Source organism: Athene cunicularia, assembly GCF_003259725.1.
Source record: "Athene cunicularia isolate RWA chromosome 1 unlocalized genomic scaffold, athCun1 chr1_part1, whole genome shotgun sequence".
NCBI lineage: Eukaryota > Metazoa > Chordata > Aves > Strigiformes > Strigidae > Athene > Athene cunicularia.
The window spans coordinates 13,835,500-13,846,510 of NW_020799091.1; the positions used below are offsets into that span (position 1 = coordinate 13,835,500).

General features: G+C 40.1%; 1 protein-coding gene across 1 annotated transcript; it reads right to left on the bottom strand.

The window, feature by feature from the left end:
- Positions 1-3,416: 3,416 nt before the first annotated feature.
- Positions 3,417-7,729, bottom strand: MMP7 (matrix metallopeptidase 7). The gene is made up of 6 exons (XM_026843113.1): positions 7,597-7,729; positions 6,839-7,062; positions 6,584-6,732; positions 4,847-4,972; positions 4,156-4,317; positions 3,417-3,614 (listed from the first exon to the last, which is right to left on the bottom strand). The coding sequence occupies exons 1-6, from the start codon at positions 7,705-7,707 to the stop codon at positions 3,592-3,594; spliced, it is 795 nt and encodes a 264-aa protein (XP_026698914.1). The 5' UTR covers positions 7,708-7,729; the 3' UTR covers positions 3,417-3,591.
- Between the last annotated feature and the right edge of the window lie 3,282 nt (positions 7,730-11,011).

Consider the following 11,011-nt stretch of genomic DNA (forward strand, 5'->3'; position numbering starts at 1 on the left):
TTACCCCAGCATGACCAAACACTGTTACAATCATCAATGAGGAGACAATCCAGACACAGTAATTAAAAAAAATATCTAAAAAGAAAGAAGGATGTTATGTAAAGAGATTAACGTGAAAGCAAAAAGCAGTGGTTTAAGACTACAAAAGTGTGGTTGGTAAATCTCCCCTGCTCACCTCAAAATGGTATGTATTTAAATGGTAGAAATTGCTAGTGCTTTGTGTAAAATGCTGTTTCTGCTGTATTTGGCAAAGGCAGATGAGAAGAGACAAGGACTCTTCCTGCAGTATTTCTGATGGCTCAGGAAACATCAAGCTTCATCACTTTTTTTAATGTCTTCAGATATAAATTGCTTCAAAACCTTATAAAAAATATTTAATATCTAGATAATAAAAAAAAGCTAGAGCATAACATTGGGGTTTTATTCAGATGAATAAAATAGCTACCCTGTGATCCTGTTTCAGTTTATACTAATCAAATCTAATCTCCACATACATCTATATGGACAGATAAATTTATATGACAATTGTATTTAAAAGCACTTCATAAAAGAAAGGATAATGAATGGTATAATTAAAATTATCTGAATGTGTATTTTATCTTAAAATTTTATTAGACAGCAGATGAAGTAGAATCAATAGTGTAGTGTGAATTAAAACCAATATTTTCCTACAGGTCCTGTGCACCTCTTGTGCACATTTCTATCACACATATATCGACTTTGCCCTCTCAGAATATCCCTCAATGTTTGATGGAGTAGGCTCAGGATACCTGAATGACTGGGTAAATCCTAGTAATAGCTTCTCTAGGATAGTAACCATGACATTTTTAAAACAAGAGTAAAGCTTATCCTCTACATGTGGGTGGGTGAAGGACCCATCAGAAATGTTAACACATTTGAGAGTTCATTTGCTGTTCTTTGTACTATCTGGACCAGCAAAACTGTATTTAAATACATTTTTACTTAAAAGAACAGTAGTACAAGCAAACAAAAATTCAAAGCTCTACCAAAACAAAATACTATGTGATTACCCATTTTTTCTTCTGTATGGAAGAGGAGGGAGCAGATGCTGTTTAATTGATATAATGCACTAGATGACCCCAGATACGTACTAGCTAGAACATGTAAAAACTGACACAGAAGGCAGTAGAATAAAGTGAAGAAGAAGGGAGAGGCAGCAGCACCCTTGCTAAATTTGCTCTTGTCCTTGATTTCCCAGATTCCAGGATAGTCACTGCTGTGGGCTTGTGGACAGGTAAAACGCACTTTACAACAGGATGTAAAGACAGTGCAGTTTGCCAAGCTGTACCACTAGATGGAGGCAGATACTGCATAGTCCACATGTAGTAAGCAGGGTGAGGTGTGCCAGAGGCAGCCTTTTTCCCCAAAGGAGAGGTCCTGTATGCGAGTGGCAGTGCAACAGGAGCACAGCAAGAGGTAAGATGCTACTGACAGCTCAACAGTGTACCTTTGCTCTCTCTGAGGACAAAAATCCTGGCTCCTACTTTATTTCACGTGCTGTGGAGATGCTAGATGAGTGCTGCTGCCTCTCAGAGATGCCTTCAAGACACAAGGGTGCCTCACTCCCACCTTGTGCTGGCCCTGCTGCAGGCCAGTCAGCTCAATGTGCTTGCCAGAAGCTCTCTCCCAGATATGTCCCATTGTCAGGACAGTCTTCCTAGGAATACATATCTGGAGTTTTATTCCATTCTTCTCAGTTCATACAGAAATTAATTGTACAATGGGAAAGAGATCTGCTAATTTCAGCCAAGTATTTGTTCTCATGCCTTCCTCATTTGTCAGTACAGTGCCTCCTCCAGCATGGTGCATTGATTGTCCCATGTGTCCTTAGGAACGGTTCTTTCTGCAGTGTTTCCTCTGATGATGTCTGCCTTCCATGTCTGTTTTCTCTTTAAGAAGCACTAGTGAGTGACTTGAGTTCAATGAAGAGTATGGTGTGTTTCACATCCCTTCCAGCTCCAAGGAGTCAAGAGGAGCAAACCCCAGAGGTCAGTTGGTACTCAGAAACATGACTGGGAATTAGGCCTACCTTGGGAAGTGTATTAACGTTTAGATGCTATCCTCAGAAATGTTTATGTTTGGTGGCTGAGAGAGCAAGATATGAGTCTTCCAAGTATAGGTATATTAAAATTGCCTCTCCTTCTTTCCACCTGGCCTTTGAATTGCAAAAGATGCCACCACTTTCTTGTGTCCCACATTGCCCATGACCAGACTTCCTTCTCTCAGGTGTCCTGCCCTAAACGTGGGGCTGAGCAAAACTTTTTCACAGTTGTATGTGGATTCAGAGCTCTTGCATCACCAGGCAGCAACTTTTGAACTGGAAAAGGCTTTTGCATAAAGGCTGGGAAATGCTGACTAGCTTTTGACTTTTGAGAGACTAGACCTTTGTGCACATTTGGAAAATGTGTTGAGGTAGAAGAAGACTTCTGTCCCCATCAGGGAGCATAAAAACCTCCTAATGGAGAAACCACTGGTCCCATAAGAGTTTATCCGGCTAAATACACAAAAAATCTCCAGTGTTTGTAATCAAATGCCTGTGTTCATAGTAATCTATTCTCATCACATCCTTCTCAACCTCTCCAAGGACTGAGCCCAGTGGAGGCTTTGAAGTTTTTCAGGTGATGCTTTGTTCAGGGAGCCAGAAAGTCATGGCCATTTTTTCCCGGGACTGAAAGTCATGGATGCATTTACCCATTTCATTTCAGCTCTTCCGTTATGGCAGGAAGACAGACATCTCACCCTGCAGGGGAGAGTAGCTCAGACCCTCAGGACAACTGGCCAGCTCCAGCAACCAGGAGGTCACCCTAGTGTTTCCAGGGTTATACCTGCCTGTGCTTGGTTTTGTTTTCTGGCAATGTGGGAGTAGTCTTTCAAAGGAAGGAAGAATTCCTGCTTTGTTTTGGGTTTGGTTTGGGTTTTGGTTTTTTTTGTTTGTTTTTTTTGTTTGTTTGTTTTTAATTTCAAAATACCTGAGAGATGTTTGAATAACACAGTGGACAATGGGAATTCTACACCACTGCTTCCCAATCTGCTTCTCTGGCAAGCAAAGGAGGACATAATGTTGGAAAGCTGCTCCCTTTGGGAAAGCATCCCACCCCATGCTGAAGGAAGCACTGTGGAGACCTTCTCCTCTAGGTGTGAGGTACATGAGAAGCATGCTGTGATTCTGAGGAGGCAGATGTAGATACTGGGAAGGGCCAGGACATGTATAGGAACAGAAATAAATCCATGAACAGGATTTGCAACTCCAGCAGTAAATGCGCACAGGCTCTTTAGGTGACTAGACCTCTATTCAGAAAGATAATTGTCTGTCTATCACAGATGCAGGAGTTATTTAATTCCCCAGTGAAATGCCAGAAGAAAAGCCAAACATTAGACAACAGAGTATACAAGTTTGGAGTTTTTTTAATTGTCAAGTGAAATTAATAAAGTGCAAATAAATCAGTGTAAAAATTCTGGGAATATGCAGTCCAGGAGTTTACCACTTTAATTAGCTACAGAATAAAGTTGTTTTGGAACATCAGAACAATCAGATGTTCAGAATTCTTTGGTCTTTTTGAAGCACTTTCTTTAAGAGTTTGATGATTTTCTCCCTGTAGGAAAGAAGGACAAAACATAGACTGTTATGTGTACTGGAGATGGTCAATGCAGACAATTTTATTCTTATTGTTTCTCTAGAATGCCCTGAGGAAGGTGATGTCTAAAGAAAAGCAAACCTAGCAAAGTTTACCCTGTGGAGCCAATTCTGATTGTGCTCCACTCTTACTGCTGAGTAGTTTCTGCCTTCACTGAACTGTTCCATTGGTAGGTGGCACAGTCTCTCATTTCCCTGCCAGTAGCCCCACTCACTGAAACAGGTCATTTGCAGAACAAGGTTCTCACGATTTGTTCGGCAGTATGTAGGTGTGCAGGAAGATGGTGCACCAGGCCATTGCTGCTGCTCTGTCACCTCTTGGTTGAAGTGGGCACATGCTACAGAAGGACTATAGTGGATGGAATATACTGTGCTTTTCCCAAGTTTGTTCCCCTTCTTTCTTTTTGGTAATATGTAAAGGCCCTTGCAATCAGGGAGAGTAGTGAAACCTGCACCCCAGTATGTTTTATCTTGAAAATCAAATCTCATCATGAATTTACCATATAACTTCCAAATTCCTCGCTTATCATCTGCTGACAGTCTGAAGGTTGCTGGGTTCACATATGAGTAGACAGGGTACATCAGAGCTTCAGGGACATTTGAATGACCAAGTCCCAAAGAATGGCCAAATTCATGAGCAGCAACAAGGAACAAATTAACTTCTGCAGCACATAAACATAGAAAAGTATGTTAAAGGTATGGCATTTCTTTTTAGCATACAAATAATTGAAGTAGCAGAAGAATGTATCACTTTCATTCCCCTGAAATGAAACCTCAGAGTTTTGATCAGTTACTACTGAGCTTTCTTTTGGAACTATAATATTTTAATAAAAACATTACTGATCCCTTGCATATGCATCTAAAGACCCTGAGTCTCTTTCCAACTCTGCTTTTAGTCAACCTTATTCCTATAAGCAAGTCATTGTACCTCTTTGTAATTTATGTAGAAAACAGATGGTCATAGTCCTTGTTCAGCCTGTGAAAAATGCTTTAAAATATGGATAGAATGGGAATTATGTAGCTGTTAATGATGATGAAGCACAAGTACTTAGAAAAGTAGTTGAAAAGAACAGAAATGTTGGTACTGAAATGGCATTGAAGCATGAGGAGTTATGGAAAGCATTTCCTACGGCTGTCTTCTAAAATGTACAATATTTGCCTTTCCTCTTCATACAAACATGTGGGTTTTACCTCTATTGAACTCTGACCACCTTTCATCATCATCAAAATGAGCATCTCCACCAAGTCCTTCTCCAGGTGCAAATGCATGAGCTAGTGTGTTGCCTCTTCCATCAAAAGGGTATCCATCACCATGCTCTGCATTTGAAAAGAAATAAATGTCATCAGATGGCATTGGCTGTAATGTTTAAATTCATCAGATTAAAGCATGTTGCTTGTTTCTGATAGTATTGTTCATTACCAATCCTTAAAAAAATATCCTACAATAGCAGCAAGGCTTAGGAAACACTCTCCAAATTCATGACTTAAATTCAAAACTTGTATTTGATAATTCAGGCTGCTGCATGTTTCAGAAAAAGCTGAACATCTTTTATAAGCCTTTGTCAGGATTGTGGTTCTGAGGCAGCAATCAGGGATTATTTCAGAATGAATACTTAATGCTTGACAACATTATAAGCACTTGAATGTTTTCAGTGTTGGAAAATGCCAGGCAACATTAGTTGTAGACATCTTCATCTGTACCAATTTTAGTGGAAGACAATGGTTTGGGATATATAACCATGTTCCTGAAGAGTTAAGTTCATTTGCTCCCAGCCTTGAGGTACCTACTTCTGCCACAGTGCAAGTGGAATGCTACTGTTTCCCAGCTTGAGTGCAAGAGTTGACAGGATGGTATATTTGTACCAACTCTGAAAATTCCCCCCTACCCCTTAGTGAACCTCCGGCTTGACAGAGGAGTATTTGGGGACTCAAACGACATTCTGTGAGCTTTCCCCCAGACCATGTGGATGGACCTTGGGGCAGGGCTAACACAGGCAGAAGAGACGTATAGTCCTGGTGTGTGACAAAGGATTAAAAACCATTCCAGCTTTCAAGATCCTTTCTCACTTTGACTAGCACATTAGTCAACTCTTCATGGCAATATAATATGCTTCCCATCAGTGAAGCCTGAGCTTGGGATATTTTGGTGTTTATATGCTATCTTCTACTTGTAAGCCAGATGTCTAATCTTTATGTATATTCAATGGAGATCTCGTAAATATTGTCAATGGATCTAGAAAACAAGTCAGTTAAGCTTAAATTAGGCATTTAGTTTGGCTAGGTTGAGTTAGTTTAGGTGCTAGGCACAAGTTAAAGGTATGGCTACATTCATGTATTAGTCTGGATCACAAGTGAGCTTCTGAAGTGACTCTACTGGTCATCTACGTTTACCACTGCACCTTGGTGCAATCTTGGAGTGCACCAATAGGATTCTTTCTAGAAGAAAATCGTCCAGAAGATACTCTCCATGGCTAAACCTTATGCACCCTAGCTGCCAAAGACTGTTTAGCCCAGGGAACCAGACTAGATCTAGACCAAAGTAAACCTGCCTGAAGATGCTGGAATCCAGCCTGTGGAGGCTGGATCTCCAGAACCAGCTGCTTTGCTCTACAGATCTGTTCCCGTTAGTTTGCACTATTTGTCAAGGCAGACAGAGCCTTGAAGATCTAAATTTAGGTGTTTCATTCTGGAGCTGAATTATCCCTCCATTTCACAGCTGCAACTGTGAAAGGATTTTCTAATGGTTTCATAGGAGTAAAACTGAATCATAACATATACATTTGGTGGTATAATAAAGAAAAGATAAAATCTATGCAGACTTCAGAATAATTCCAAACTATTTGTTCTTTCTTAAAGCTGTGGTTATAAAAATACATGCTTTGAGTCAAATATGGACCATTGTATTTTAAAAACGACAGGTATTCTCACCACGACGTGCAAATGCAATCACAATGTCTGCAGGTCTATTGAATACTCTTTGGAACTGCAGTGGAGTCACATCACTCCATACCATAAAAGCCCTTCTAATTGCATCATCCACTTTCTTTTGGGGTAGATCAGGTGTGTAATTGACAATCCTAGCAGCAAAAGGAAACAGATTAATGTGATTTAGAGTGTGAAGGAAACCCACATTGTTAAATGCAAAGCAACCCCTTTCCCCATAAAACCCGAGTCATCACTAACTTGTAAGTCAAATGTGTCTTTCTCCATCTTGGATTTCCAGGAAATGTGTTGTACTCTGCTATATCAGGGACTCCGCATCTGGGCTGTTTCATCATTTCTTCTGTTTCTGCATTTAATTTCCCAGTTACAGTCAGGTGGAAAAACTTCTGCATTTCTTTAATCCTCTCTTCTAAGGTTAGGCTTTTTTGTTTTGTAGAAACTGGATAGAATTTATCAAGATATGCCTGGAAGAAGAAAAGGAAAATAAAAATTAATACATATATCTGTGATATTTTGGTAATTGCATTTTACATTTAACTGAATTGTTTCATCATCCTGTAGTCATGGATAGTTTTAGATGTATTTTTAATTCCTATTTCAGTTTACCAAATGTGGGGTTTTTTGGTAATATAGATCAGCATATATAAAAAGTATTGCAATAGCTGTGAAACACTGTAGGCAAGCAATCCTTTTAAGTAAACACGATCTACTGAGCATTCAAATCTGCAGCCTTCCTACGTAGTCTACATAATATTTTTGAGATGTTTTAAAAATGACATGCTCCCATTTATTTACCAGTTGGAACTTGGTCTCTTTTGTAAATTAGACTTAGAGTGTCTAAGCTGATCAGCAAGTTTAAATTGTTTTATATCACCTCTGCAAAAACTGTTGTGGTATTGTAAGATAAGATCATATAAACAGATAGGAAAGGAATGTAGAAGCTGAATCAAAGATCATGTTATTCATAATACAGTTACATTGTCCCCCTGGTAACATACCTTTACTTTCTCTAAGTCTGTGTTGCTCCATGATTCTGGTTTAAATTGTACTGGTAAAGCAAGACTCTCAGGTAGGAGGAGGATGGCAGCACAAAGTAGGAGGTATTGCATAGTGCCCAGCTTGACAAGGAGCCTTGCTACGCCAGAAAGGGTTTGAGCTTCTGTCTCCCAAGACCACAGCTGAAATGCTTATATAGATCCTGATAGCTCCAAGAGGCAATTACATATGTGAATCATTTTTTTGGTGGTGTTAATGTAGTGTCGTCACTATTCTAAGAAGTAAATGAAAGCATGTTAAACAAATCTTCCCTTTGACTTCCCTGTTGATGTCATGTCACGGCTAGTAGCCAGCTTTGGCTCTCTCTTTTCACATTATTCCAGTAGTGAAACCACAGGGTCATAGGGAAGTTCACTTTCTGTAACTTCATCAGTCCAGTTACTGTATAATCACTTCTTACTGCGCTTCCCCCAGTTCCTTATACACAAAAGTGTTTTGCAACTCAACCACCTTTTGGTGGATGCAGAGGCACAGATGAGATGGATGGGAGTGCTGTGTCAATGAAACTACTGGCATTTCCTAGGAAGCATGGACAACACTGTCTAGGTAATTTTTCTGATTCAAATTATCTTGTGAGGTAGGCTATGCTGCAGGAAATCCAGTTCAGTGAAGTTAAAGAGGTGTCTGCTATTTCTACAGAGATCAGAAGAGAGCTCTTTAAATATGACCTCTAGAAATAGGAGGCTGTGGATTCTTCGTCCTTTTCCTCCCAAATGAGATGGCCTTTCAGGAGAGTCTCTTTACATTGGAGAACTAGATATAAAATATAATTTTCAAGAATGGGTGAAAGTCCTTAGGAAAAAAGTGGAGAGCTTACCCTAAGAAATGTGGAGCTATCTTCCACCTCCAGCTGTACCAGTGCAATCTAACGGAGATCCATGAAGCACTGGCAGAGAAAACCAAAGCTGAGCAGGGCAGCCACAACCTTCCTGGTGCCTTGATACCAGCACTGGTCTCAGATTCACTCCACAACTTTCAGTGATAGTTTTTTGAGGACTGGAAACACCAGTCCACAGGCTGGCTTGTGATTTTTTTCAGGCTGTGCAGTTTTGTGACCATATTACCTCTAATCTGCAGGGAAAGGCGCACAAATGGGAAAAGACAATTGCTGTCTCTCACAACAGGACATCTTATATGGGTATAGCTGAACATGTATGGAAGGGTCTGTGGGTTACTAGCTTAAGTCCAATGTACTTCTGACTGACATGACAAGAAAGACTTTGATTTCAGAGAAAGATGATCTCTACTGAAACACTGCTGAGTTATGTAGTAGAGGACTACATTACACCTGATGTCTGCAACAGTTGCTGAAGGAACAATGCTTCCACCTGACACTGAAAACAGCCCAGATAACTTCAATGTGATCATTTCTGTACAATTTGGTAGGCTTACAGGAACTCTCTCAATGTCAAAACTTTAAAGCTTGATGAAAAAAAGCTGGTTTATTGTTAGGAGCAGGTTCATCTTTTTCTTCCTCAACAACTGACTTTATGTCTGACTGTGGCAGTGAAGTAGGATCTGGACCAGGGTCTGGGTGGCAGGAGATGAGGATGTGTTTAAAGCACTTTGAACTCCATGACTCTGCTCTGTGGTACTGATTATTTCCTTATATGCACAAGAGGAATTTGAGAGCCTCCCAGAGCCCCATTCCAGTTGACAGACTATTGAGCAACTCACATATATCTTTAACTAGGCCATGGGCAAAACTGGAAAGATGAGTTTAAACACAAGAGCTTGTTGAGAAAGGACAGGTGTCATGTTCCATTTTATTTTCTGCTGGAAATTTGTTAAATCCCCTCCTTTTATTTATTTATTTTGTTTTTCAAAAAGAGGGTTTCGATGAACACTAGGCTTGAAGTAAAAAACTTTCTGTGAAAATAATTTTCATTTTTCTGGGCTTAAAATCAGCAGGAATCCATCTAGTTCTATTAAGATCAATATCAAAAGGAAACAGATGCTGATTTCTAGATTTAGTTGTGTGAATTTTACAGACTTCTTTCTCTTTGTCTTGATCTTAAATGACAAAAACTGATGTCAAGAAAAATAATTTCCTGCCCAAACATCATAGCCATACCATTTACATGCAGCAGAGGACCTGTGCCTATGCCAGAGAGTGTGGCCTGTGTAGAGAAAATTGAAGGAGATCAGAAGAAATGCTGTTAGAGACATGTAATAATAGAAGTTGCTGATAATAAAAGTGTTCCATAATGGAAAATTCTATTAAGAAACCTCACAATATTGCCACTGAAATGTCTATACTGTGGCATTCGCTGAGGTAAGTAACCCTGCTGTGAACAAGGGTGCTTCATGAAACTGTCCTACATTGCTCATTGATGGGCATCAGAGTTTTTGAGGTTTGGAGAAAAATACATATATAGAAACTAAGACCTGAGCTTCCTTTGGACAACAGTGGGATGAAAAAGTGAAGTAGTACTGCATGAGTCAGTGGTAAATGATCACTGTTCCTTGGTCATTTGACTTGGACAAGAGGCTCAGCATGATTCTGCCCAACAAAACGCAGCCAACAGGGGAGTCAATGCAAGAGCTCAAATGTCTTTGTGAATGTTATATGTATAGCTGGGATGGAGTTAACTTTCTTCGTAGCACCCTGTATGGTGCTGTGTTTGGATTTGTGGCTTGGGTTTTACCCAGTGTTTTGGGTATTGGTGAACAGTGTTTGCACAGCATCAAGGCTTTCTCTGTTTCACACTCTTGCCCCCACAGTGTATGGAAGAGGCTGAGTGGAAAAGAGGTTTGGAGGCAACACAGCTGGGATAGCTGACCCAAATTCTCCAAAGGGATATTCCATATGAGATAATGTCATGATTAGCAACAAAACTGGGCCAGCAGAAGAAGGTGGAGTGAGGGTTATCTTCCAAGGTAGTCATTGCCTGGAGACTGGCTGGACATCCATCTGCTTGCAGGAGGTGGTGAGCCTCTGGATCACTTCCCCCCCTTTCTTTCACTTACTAAACTGTCTGTATCGCAATCTATGAGTTTTCCATCTCTTGCTATTCTTAATCTCTCACGCATCCCACTGTGCACAGGGAGGGAGTGAGCAGCTATGATGTGGGTGATTGTGTCTACCTACTACAGTGAATATCAAGCAAATAGAATGGCCAAAAGTTCCTGGGAAATATTTTTTTGGGTCACTTGTGAATTATGCAGTATTGTATTTATGGTCCTACCAAATTGAGTAGACCTGGATTCTTAAGGTCACCAGGACACAGGATTTGATTTGTTCTGTTACCTGGTTATTCAATTTGACTAACAAAAAGTAAAATTCAAACATGGCAAATATTTCTGCAGAGTAAAATTATTTGCATTGCAATTTCTTGAGGCTAAGACCAGTGAGTC